We start from the raw sequence: 12474 nt of genomic DNA, 5'->3' as shown, positions 1-12474 counted from the left end.
GGAGAGACAGAGGGAGACGGAGGGAGAGGGGGAGACAGAGGAGGGGGAGAGACAGAGGGAGACGGAGGGAGAGGGGGAGAAGGAGGGAGAGGGGGAGACAGAGGAGGGGGAGAGACAGAGGGAGACGGAGGGAGAGGGGGAGAGTCAAATAAAGAACAATGGCGAGAGAGGGAAAAAAAGCACATGGAGTAGACAATAAGGAGGCAAGAAGCAAGTGAAGAGAAAAATTCGGTACTTAAAAAATCTAATGCTTTTTACTCTTCTGTTTATATGATAAGAAACATGGTATCTAGTATTACTGTCGCTGCTTGTTTAATTTGAGCAGGTAACCATTTTAATTGAATGTCACCACCATGATCATGAGCCTTAGTCAGTCTAGTTCAATCATAGGAACTTTGGTCTTTAGTCTGTAATCTAAAGTTCACTAATATGTGCATATTTGGTTTAGAATATGGAGAGAGACCCCAGCCGACATAAACATTTCTCTAAGTCATAATGCCATTATGAAGATGATGAAGATGATGAAGTCACTGTGTGGACGGGACTGAAGAGACGGGACACGGGAGGGACGTCTGCAGGATAACGAGCTGTCTCAGACTGTGCTCTACTCTGGTACTGACGATAAGAGGCCTGTGAGAGTGAGTCCATGTGCAGCGACACCCCTGTGATGTCTCTGGAGGGACACTTTTGGACACCTGTTTTTGACACTAGTTGAGACACTGTTGTACTTCTTTACGGTGTTTATGACACCGTCTTTGTTTGGGCCGTGTTCTTTGTTGTTAAATCTCGTAGCGTCTTTAGTTGCGGCCCAGAGGGACGGAGCTTGCATGTTACGTCCTTTTTGATGATTATTGTCTAAACAGTTGGAAAGAGAAAGGACTCCTCCCGGAGCCTTATTCCAATCACACTTTTATATAATGTGGCAGCTTGAGTCCCCCCGGTATTCACGCTTAATACAAACAACAGCAATTAAATTACAGGTATGCTGTATCGACCAATGCGCTCGTAGTGGAGGGATTTCCCTCCGTTTTGCAAAAACAATTCCCTAATTGTAGTCTAGCTTCCACACAGTGAGACGACAGCTGGCCACTGTGTTACATGAAGCCAAACTAACGGTCAGACCTGCAGTCTGAGGAAGGCTTTCGATCCAACAGAAGTCCTCTTTGTTGTTTTGCTGATCGTCCTGGCACACATCAGATACTGTGGCATCAGCACGGTCACCGGCAGAACGGAGTAGGCCTCGGGTTCGGATCTTCAACCCCCACCAGACTACAATGTGACATTGCCGATCGATTCGTTGAACTTGATTGGCCCGTTGGCGCTGCAGCCCGCCCACTGGTGTTGTTTAAAGTTTAAGCTGACTTTGTTTTTTTCTTTCTTATCTCCTGGGTTCTGATCACTTGACCCGGTGCAACTGAAAGCTAATTTCTTCTTTATTAAGAGTTTATAGAAAGCTATTCTATTAATGTGAAAGGAAAAGAAGGAAGTCCCAGGTGTTCCTTTAGATGCAGTTAAGGACACGTAGACGGCTAGTACCACCCGGTTTATTGGCCCTTTATCACACGGGCCAAGGGCCGAACATTTAGGTGACCTGATCCGGATCAGGACCTCCACCTGTCCCCTCTGTTCTTTTAGATTTAGACTTTCCACTTTGTGATATCTTTATAAAAAGAGATCTAACCCAACACAGTCCCTGGAGTAGACCAAAGTCCTTCATCTTACTAGTGAATACTTGAAATGTCAGGAAGAAAGAGTTATAGCAAGTTGTCATTTAATATATACTATTTCATATTCCTTTGTCACTGCGGTTCCTCTACAGCCGCCCTCTCTTGTCCTCCGGTGCCCCTGCAGCTCCCTGCTGCACCTGTTTGCTGTGCTGCCATTTAGCCTCAGTTACATTGACCCCGACTGGGAATGTCCTTTAGGATCAAAGGAGCAGGAGAGCTGAAACATCTGTGATAAGAGCAATACTGCCAGGAATGATGGAACCGACAGGATCAGTAGAGTAACGGCAGAATCAACTGCCACTGTTGTCAGTACCACCTATGAAAGACGGCAAGTGTCTGAAAACACAGACTTCTGTATCTGTCACCTTTCTATGCATGTGGTGTCATGAGGTGTGTGTGTGTGTGTGTGTGTGTGTGTGTGTGTGTGTGTGTGTGTGTGTGTGTGTGTGTGTGTGTGTGTGTGTGTGTGTGTGTGTGTGTGTGTGTGTGTGTGTGTGTGTGTGAGAAGGCAAACAGGTGCTGTCCAAGCGATGGAAGTCAGCAGCATAAGTGACTGTGATCCTATTCTTAGATGTTCTCTCTGGATATTTATTCATGCCACATATTTTTACCAAAACCGATCACCCTCCAGTATGTGGTGATAGCCGTGGCATTTGATGTGGGCCAGTATGGACATTCTCTTCAAAGGCCTTCCCAGCGTCCCCTTTAGTGCCCCCCCCCCCCCCCCCCCCCCCGTTTGTCATGCTGTCACTTTCTCTCAGAGGGCACAGTGACCTTGTTCACAGGCAGTCATACTTGTGTGTGTGTGTGTGTGTGTGTGTGTGTGTGTGTGTGTGTAACTAAATCACAATCTGCCAGCGCGTTGGCGTGCACACTTTACATGCACACTCACAGTCATGTGATCTGGTCGTGGGTCCACACAGTGGATCTGGTGCGTTCATGTACCTACGGTGTGAGACTCTTTGTAGTCTGTCCGTCTCAGTCCGTCTACAGAATGCTGAGTCACCTTTTTGTCCCCTAATAGGCCCTAAGCAAACAGCCATGGTGAAATACTGGCCGACTGCTGAAACTAGGCTCTCCCCCCCGTGTGGAAAAGAGGAAAACGAGAGTGGAATATTGAACTTTCTTGGTGTGTGTGTGTGTGTGTGTGTGTGTGTGTGTGTATAAAGAGCAGTGCCATGGCAACAGGTCTCTGTGGAGTGAAAGCAGGAGGGTGGCACTCAGTTTAAGCTGTGTGTGTGTGTGTGTGTGTGTGTGTGTGTGTGTGTGTGTGTGTGTGTGTGTGTGTGTGTGTGTGTGTGTGTGTGTTGAAATCATGTCAGGTGGACCCCCTGCAGAGCACCACGATGCATCGTTGATTAGACACTCCAGCACTGTCTCACTTCTCACAGAGGTCTTTAGTTGAGTAGAGACCTTTAGTTGGTCTTTAGTTGTGGAGGTTTGTATGGCTGGAGGTAAACAACACAACCTGAACAAACAGCTCCAGACTCTGACCTCCTTTTGAAAAAAGAAAATCACAATTCTGATTTTTAGCTTCATTTTCTCTTCATCACATCTGTCAGATGTTAGCATGGTAACATGCTGCTGTGTTTTAATGTGGTGTCACACATCCGTGTGTTTCCGGTGACCTGGACCTCAGCTGCTCACCTCGGGGGGGAAGTCGTCGTCTTTCTAACCACTGACTCTCGTGGTCGTTCAGTGACATGCGATACCACCTCAAAGGCTCTTTAGAGCGCTCTGCGTCTGCTCGCTGCATTTACTGTCAACCTGAAGAGGGAGGAACGTCTCTATGCTAACTGGCGGCGCGTGTTTAAAAAGAAAAATACAAACGTGATGCTGCTCCATATTCCTCTACGTATCCCATTTTACCGTTCCACAAAAGTGTCAGCTTTTTACATTGACGCTCCTGAAAGACGTACAGCGTCGAGCACCATTTCCCAACCTCAGCCTTCTCACTTCACGTCTTAACACGGACTGAAAGCATTTGTGAACACAGCCCATTGTGCCTCTCAGGTTCTGCTAGCACTACAATCTGGCCCCCACGGAGTGCTTTGGCTCAGCCTTTTCAGGTGGGAGACGGACTCCCCCAGGGAGCTTTTGTTACCCGGACAGTATTGTCCACGCAAACACGAGTCAGAGACGGAGGCTTGTGCACCTTCACACACACACACAGTCCTGCGGCGGTCTGAACCGTATCATAATTACATGCATACCATTAAAAACATCCCCATCTATCTCTCTCTGATCCGTGCACCCATCCATCTTTCCACTGATATTAATTGCTGCAGGGCTCGCTGTCGTCTTTGTCTCTGTGAAGCCGGGGATCTATTAAGGAAGGGTGTCCTTTCAAAGTTAAAGCTTAAATAGCTGACTAAAGGACCACTCCTGTCATTCCGCTTCTCTTCACAGGAACCCGTCGTCCTCTGTGTACGCCTGCCTCTTGCCTCCGCTTCCTCTGATATGCTGTGTTACGGCACTGGTGCTCCCAACACACCCACACTGTCACATTCACTCACCATCTCTCTCTCTCTCTCTCTCTCTCTCTCACTCTCTCTCTCGTCCAGGAGGAGCAGAACAGAGGGAAGCCAAACTGGGAACACTTAAACGAAGACCTTCATGTCCTGATCACAGTGGAAGACACACAGGGCCGAGCCGAGATCAAGATGAGGAGAGCCGTGGAGGAGGTCAAGAAGCTCCTCGTACCTGCTGTGAGTACATATACACACATGGTGCACAATGGCAGCCGCTTATGGCCTTTAAGGTATTTAATGCTCTGCACAAGTGCAGTCGTATTCAGCTCGGATGTGTTATTGCTGAGAGAGACCTTTCCATGATCGTAGTCCAAACAACGAGATATTCTGGCTACATACGGCACACCCCCGCTATCCCACTGTCAGCTTCCTGTTTGCGTCCGTATATAGACGAGGAGAACAGGTTGGCCGTACCCCCGGTGGAGTGGAAACACGTAGCTAGCTGTCCACGCCTCCTGTGACTGCCACACTCCATCTCCTCCCGCTGCCTCGACTTCCTCCCGCACCGCTGCTGATGGCTGCTGATGGTCTTTCTGGCATACGATTAGTTTTTCTTCCTGTTTAACTGTGGTGACCAGGTGGACGGGCAGCTGAAGGCCCAGATACGCCATCAGGTGGCAACGCACGGGGCTTGGTGGTCTGCGGAAACAGGGCCAGCCAATGTCCCAGCATGCAAGGTTAAACACGAGACGCAGTGTTGAGCTGCTCTCCTTCATGCCCTTTATCCCACAATTCATGTGTTTACACATGTACTTGATTTACATTCTAAAGGACAGTCTTTGCACTAGATGTAGCTGCATTACAGTTTATCAGCATATATAACTTAATGGAACTATGATGCAAACACCTCGAGGAAGATGCCCTCCTTTAATTCTAAACTAACACAAAGCACAGAGGAGGAAGTGACGGCACATCTATATCACTGTCTACGAGTTGAATACTGTATCAGGCTTCCTCTGTTGTAGTCACATCTAGAGCAATGAACTGTAACATTTAGTTTCGCTCATCGGCACGGCGCTGGTTCTGGATGTAAGACCTGACACAAGAGGTGCCATCACGCCAGGATCTCCTGTCTGGTCCGATCACTGCTCCCCGTCTGTCTCGGCCTGACACTGTGGAAAGCACTTCAATTCATATCTTCTGTTGTTGAGAATCACTCGTCTCTGTTCGGCCTACCCGTCACGTCTTTGGGCACTTTGTTTTGTTTCAGATCTCCACAGCCTGCGCGCACACACACACACACACACACACACACACACACACACACACACACACACACACACACAGGATGTTGACACACAAATGCACACACACTCAAGTATGTGCACGCACACACACACACACTTGAGGATGAAGCTGTCTCTGGAAGCAGCAGCGTGATGCAGAATGAGTCACTGTTAACACACGTGTACACACACATACACACACACACACACACACACACACACACAACCCCTTTCGGTGTCCTCTTAAGTCAATGACGGCTCTTGGCGAACACTCATCAGAACGGAGTGTCACAGAAATAGCGTCCTCACTTTTCTTGAAATCTCTGTTCCTTTTGCAGCCTGACTGCTTCAGAGACGCTCTGTTGATACAGTACCTGAACCATTTACTGGGTTAAGGAGGAGCTCTCCTCTTTTATTTCTCACACGCAACAAAGCAGCTTCAAGCTCTTTTGAGACACTCGTAAAAGATTTTCTCGTAAAAAGTTTCACTCTCCCCTTAATTCAAACACGAGCTTTATAGAGGTAATTAATGACCCATTGCAAGGACGTTTTCCTTCAAGCATTCTTTGTTCATTTTAATGTAATGAAAAGATCCTTCTGTTAGATAGACAACTGAGTCAGATTCACCTGTGACTGCTGCAGTTATTGAGGCTAAGAGCAACAGGTGTCTCTGTTTTTATTTTTATATATATATATATATATATATATATATTATATGTGTTATGTATTTATATACATTCCAGACATTAAAACCTTTCACTCAAAGTACATTTTCAAATATCTTTCGAGCATGTTTTGCTTCCTGCACCGATGCCTCATTATCTAGTATTGATCAGAACGATAAACCAGGTTTAGGTTTGTATTGTGGATCTGACCTTCACCCTGCTCACATTAGCAGCTGCTCATTTAACCCATTACCTCAGTGCTCTGGCACTAGAAGTGTCAGTGAGTGTCCAGTAATGCTGGATGCTGCTGCATCATGCATCCCTCAGAGCGCTGTGTTTCCTTCATGTTGTGTGCATGCACACATGAGTGGCAGCGATGCCCTTTATCATGCTAAACTAGATGGGATTACAGTATGGACGCGCCGGGAACGCACCGTTATAATGAAGGGCATCTTCTCCACGTTCGCCAGTGTAAAATCTCCTTTATCAAATCACACAGGAAACAAAATGTGAGGTTATGCTTTTTATTCCCTTTTCAAGTAACCGGCTTTACTCGTCATTGAGGAGGACTCGGCTGCAGCAGTTAAACAAAGAGGGAGAATAGAACGATGGTATGTGTTGTAGGTTGAGAAAACATTGACTATTGAGAAAACGCCCTGTCAATTTCATGGTTGCTCCTCACTCGACCATTGATTGACAGTTAGAAGAGTTGCCCTCTGTAGCGCTCTTATGCTCCCTAGTCCTGTGAACTCTTCAACTCCCCGTGAACTGGGAGCATCGAAAAGAGAGAGAGAAAGGGAGAGAGAGAGAGAGAGAGAAAGGGAGAGAGAGAGAGAGAGACGGGTAGTAGCTTGATTGAGCTACTCTTTCAAGTGTGGATTTACTCCACTGATCCAGCCCTAGTCTACACACACTGAATAGCACACACACGCATGGACACGCATGCCCAGACGAATACTTGCACACACACACACACACACACACACACACACACACACACACACACACACTGAAATGCTCTTCTCATCCCTTGAGTCTGTGGTTAAGGCCCTCAAACGGAGCCGGCAGCAGAGCCCCACTGCACTTTAGGTAACCTCCGCTCATATACTTGCAGAGCTGTGTGCATAAAGCCTGACTCGCCCGCACTCCGAGCCCCTTCCTTCCTTCCTTCCTAGCCCCCTAGAAGGGCTAGAGAGCAAGGATGACTGTGGTCGGCTGTTGTCCTTTGATCTACAACGGCCCCTGGGCAATTGTGAGTGAGACAGAGAACCTGATTTGTGTATACGCCGTGATTATATACAATGATGTAACATCACAATTATGAATCGGCTCGCTGCCAACTTCTGTAAACAGAAAACCCGCTGAAGTCCAATCCACCCGGGTTCCCTCCATATGTTATGAATGATCTTCTGAGTTGTACTCCCAATGTCAAACAGCTTGGTTGGTGAACACAGGAACTGTTTCCCATAACAATACAACTTTGCTTTAAGCCGGCCTTTGGCTGTAGAGACGTTTAGTGTTATTAATTGTCAATCAAGGCCAGAGGCAGAACTCCACCCGACTCATTTAAACAACATGTAGAAGAAGGTACCTACCTACCGAGACAGAAGTCCTGTAGTGACTTCATTCACTGGAATGTGTTGAAACATGTAAAACATTCCTCAATGTTTCAACACAGGTTGTTTGAGTGATCTCATGTAAACTGACCTGTTTAATTGGCCATCGTTATGTCAGCTGAGAGATGCTTTGAGATGTCGTTGTGTAGGTGATGAGCAGCAATGTGATCAGAACTATCAGAATCCTCTCACTGCTGGAAGTGTGTGTGTGTGTGTGTGTGTGTGTGTGTGTGTGTGTGTGTGTGTGTGTGTGTGTGTGTGTGTGTGTGTGTGTGTGTGTGTGTGTGTGTGTGTGTGTGTGTGTGTGTGTGTGTGTGTGTGTGTGTGTGGGGACATTGTTATGGATATGATAAACTCTCATTGGTTCCCTCGGGTCACTGCACTGTATGATGGGCTTATGGGAAGATGACAGGCAGACAATTGGACAAGGCCGCCTGACGCCAGACACAGGCCTGGTCCTGAGGTAACCCAAAGGTACCTTGGGTTACCTAGGTTACCATTAGATATTAATGTTTGAGTTTACATTTGGCTTTAAGGTGCTTCTAAATCTGTGCTCTGTTGGGGAAACATTAGATTAGCATCTAACTGAATTGTCAGCAGACAGTGGCTTTGACCTTTGCATTATTTTCAGTTAAAATGTTGCTGATCTAGAAAATGATGCGTATAATTCTGTTGCATTGCTCACTGCAGGTTGTAAAACAAATCCCAAGCCGGCTAAATCCTAAAATCTGAATGTAAACCCATTCACACATGAGTTTATCTGATGGGGCTGCTGTACGACGTGAAAGAGGAGGTTCCTGCAGAGATAATCACGTTACAGCGAGGACTGAAGTCACGCCATGATGTTTACGTTATGTGAGATAAGGAAAGCTCCACACAACGCCGTCTACGTTGCTCTGCTTCTGATTCAGTGACGGCCGGCACCGCCGCAAGGTATCTACAGTACATCAATGGAGGAGCACGCACGCACGCACACACACACACACACACACACACACACACACACACACACACATCCAGGAGCAGGAAAGGTTAGGTTTGAAAGGAGAGCGGCACACAGAGAGCCACGTCTCTGAATGGATCCGTCATTGCTGAGAACAAAGTGAGCAGCAGACCGGGGGCCTCCAGCGCTGCTCCGTTTGCGCCGCGTCGGGATCCCGGTCCTGCAATGTGGCTCCAGCTGACTGCTCCCTGTTGTGCTCCGCCTCCCCATGTTCCCCCTACTCCTTCTATTACTCCTTTTTTAAGTTCTATTTTTGGTATTTCTTTTGTAGTTCTAGTGCACATTATGATAATTCTGAGATGGTTTCATCGCTCCACTTTGTGGTTTCATTTTTGTAAATGCCTTGGCAGTGGATAGCAGAGTGAGAGCCCTCCATCCTCCTCCGTGTTCGGCTGACCAGGCTCATTGCAGTGCTTCAAGGCTAACACAAAGTTTCTCTTTTTGGGTAAACCTGTCTGCCGCCCCCTCTTTGTTCTCATCCCGTCTCTCGCTCCCCGGAGCCTTCTGTCTCCCCTCATTTCTCTTTCTTTTTTGTCTCTCCTCTTCCTCTCCGCTATGGACCACCTTCATGGGAGAACATGCACTAGATGGTGTTTTTGTAAAAGCGAGACAGATGGACCTCAATGGTCGCCAAGTTTGGCGATCTGCGGGGTGTTGCGTCTGTACTCGCCAGTATGCATCCGGCTTGGCAGAGTGCTGCAATGGCACGACTACCAGAGCCACTCAGACAGGAAAGGCACACGCACAGAGAGACGATGGTGCGGAACAAGCAAAGCTAGATTTAAACGTGGAAGTCTGTTCTAGGCAGCGCTGTGCCGACTGTGCGATCAATAAACACCTCTTTTGGTTTTCTTTGCTTTTTAGCTCTCACTCTGTCCTCTCTCTCTCTCTGTCAGCGGTGGATGACAAATGAGTACAAAACACCATCTGGCTGCATCCTTCCTAGTGTGCCTCCCCAATTAATGATGTTTATTCTCTGTTAGGCCTACCTATCACTACCATTCTCCTCTTATGTACTCCTGTTTACCCCCCTCCCTCTATAACATGCAGCCATATCCATAAGAGCAGAAGCTCATGTCTTCCATTGAGCCTCATCGGTTGGTTCACATTACGTTAGCGCTTCCAAAAGCAATGGTCTAAACCAGGTGAAAAGAAACAGTCACAGTGTGAAGAAACTAGCTTGTGTGCTTCTATCGTCCCGGGAAATCTCACCACCATATTGTTTTATTGCCTGTAACTGAGCTGTAACACACACACACACACACACACACACACACACACACACACACACACACACACACACACACACACACACACTGTTGTTATCCTATGCACTGCACATGGTAGGCAGTAGATAGGTAGGTTCTCGTCCCTGTAGGCTGTTATTACCTTCATCAGGCTAATGAAGGAGTAGGATTGGATCATATTAACCTCCTGATCTCTACCTCCCAGGACACCACAGTTACAACAGACTGTGTGTGTGTGTGTGTGTGTGTGTGTGTGTGTGTGTGTGTGTGTGTGTGTGTGTGTGTGTGTGTGTGTGTGTGTGTGTGTGTGTGTGGTGAGATCATCCCACCTGCACGTAGACGCAGCATCTCCCGCATGAATGTTAATCATCTTTTTAATTGGCTTCCTTGACTTGGTGACCTCTACTTGAGACAGCAAGCCTGCATCACCGGCTCCTCCTTCAATGCTGCTCTGCTGTTTTCTTTCTTTGTCTAAAGTGTGTGTGTGTGTGTGTGTGTGTGTGTGTGTGTGTGTGTGTGTGTGTGTGTGTGTGTGTGTGTGTGTGTGTGTGTGTGTGTGTGGCTTCCATTCACTCCCAGGCAGTAGAGGTAGGAGCTGTCCAGGAGGCAGTGTGACCCGTGACTCCCAGCCGTCCTCTTGTCCTCCACTTTCATCACTCTCCATCTTGAAATCGTCGGTGTTTGTGCTCATTTATCCGGCCTTCTGGTCCTCATCTGCCCCGCTAACACATCTGAGGCCGATACTTCACAGACACCTATTGGCGCCGTGTAGCCGGGAGAGCAGAGCAGAGCAAACACTGAAACTGTGTGGCGTACAAATCGCCTCTAATTAATGATCTCGAGGTGATAAGTGGATAATTGGAATTGACCACTCGAACCGTTTCACCACAGGAAACAGATGCGGCTTTCCCGACACTCGTGTCAATAAGGACTTTTACTGCGTGTCATTTTGGTTAATGTGAGGAGTGACCACGAGTGACCCCGGCTGGTGAAACCATATATACCCAAGCATGCATGTCTACATTTGTACATGCCCTGCTCACAGCCTTCTTTAAATTATTGATAACACAAATAACGAGAGAAGTCGAGTCCATCCGCCTCTCTTCAGCTACGCTCCAGACAGCCAGACAGCCCTGCTTCTCTCCTCTGGCCTGAATGTTGGCATTAGCTGAAAACACCTGACAGCAGGCTCAAGCGTGACCCTGACTGGCCTCCCAGTACTGCTCATAAAATCTTATTTGCAGAAGAATTTGGGTGCTATTTCTTACTTGGGCCTCACCTCTGAGGACTAAAGAGAATATTTAGTATTTAACGGCTCCAGCTAGAGAAACCCCATCCGACTCTTCTGCAGCTCACATTAAAGACCCGTATTGTGTATTTCACTTCATGTATTTATCTACCGCCTTTCTTTCACCTACAGTAGCAGCTAAAGGGTTGCAATTATTTCCGTGTCTTGCTTCTATTTCTGTGTGTTTCTCTTGCTTTCTTTGGGCTCGTCTCTCCCCGCTCTGTTTCTCCCCTTAAGTGTGTGTCCTTCCTCATTTTATTTGTGTTTGGTGTGTGTTTGCCCTTCTCTTGCTGTGTGCTGCTCTTATTTCCTCTCTGGATGATTGAGGGGACGAGCCATTCACCACTCTTCCATTACTGTATCTGCAGTGGCCTGAAGGCCGCCGCAGCCTGTTAACAGCACAGGTTACAAACCACAGAACAGGCTGCAGCTGTCTGCACACACACACACACACACACACACACACACAACACCAGACTCACTGATGCATTATTGAACTATAACTATATTTGTTCCATATATTGCGTGGAGAGGATGTGCCACAAACGCCTAATTTAAATGACTCCCAAGTTGCACACATTCCTCCAGTGCGAGCTTGTAATGGCTGTTCTACATGCAGGAACCAGTGAGCCTCTTTGTGCCAAGTCCCTCCTTTCAGCTCAAACCCAACAGGAGGGACGTGGTCCCGTCTTGGCCCGAGGGTTCCTCCCCTCCACATCTCCATCTGCCCAAATCTCCCCGTCTCCAGCACTATGGCTGTCCTGGGGGGCAGACAGGTGGTTCTAACCCTAAAGAAGCGGTACCCCTGTAGGGAACAACCTGCCTTCGCCTGGCCACCTTCCCTGCTCTCGTCCTCCTGCGGTTTCATTTCCTGGCTCTACAACTGAAATCCGGGCAGACTTCTGCAGCCGATCTCTGAGGCGTTGCCCATCTGCCTCCTGTATGCGGCCGAGATGCACATAGATGCACATAGATAGTGCTGTCACGTGGTGACGGAACAATGCAGCAATGAGAACAAGAACGAGGGAAGAGGCAGCGTGACTTTGACTTCACTCATCAGGAGTCTGCTCACGGAGCGAGACGCAAGAAACGGTGAAAAACAGTCTAAAGCGGGGAAAGATTCCCACTGCAGTAACATTTGTGCTGAATGGCACCTTTCATCACCGTCCTC

General features: G+C 47.8%; 1 protein-coding gene across 6 annotated transcripts in view; it reads left to right on the top strand.

Moving 5' to 3' along the window:
* Window positions 1-12474, top strand: part of qkia (QKI, KH domain containing, RNA binding a) — a 64462-nt gene that overhangs the window by 34782 nt on the left and 17206 nt on the right. For all 6 annotated transcript variants that reach the window (XM_068726266.1, XM_068726263.1, XM_068726265.1 and 3 more), the window contains exon 4: window positions 4292-4435. In XM_068726266.1, coding sequence (XP_068582367.1) covers window positions 4292-4435 — 144 coding nt within the window. The remainder of the gene's footprint in view (window positions 1-4291; window positions 4436-12474) is intronic.

The sequence above is a fragment of the Cebidichthys violaceus genome, unplaced genomic scaffold (assembly GCF_023349555.1).
Source record: "Cebidichthys violaceus isolate CVI_PGR_0920_01 unplaced genomic scaffold, fCebVio1.0.p SCAF_39, whole genome shotgun sequence".
Taxonomy (NCBI): Eukaryota; Metazoa; Chordata; class Actinopteri; order Perciformes; family Stichaeidae; genus Cebidichthys; species Cebidichthys violaceus.
This window is presented reverse-complemented; position numbering and strand designations above follow the sequence as displayed.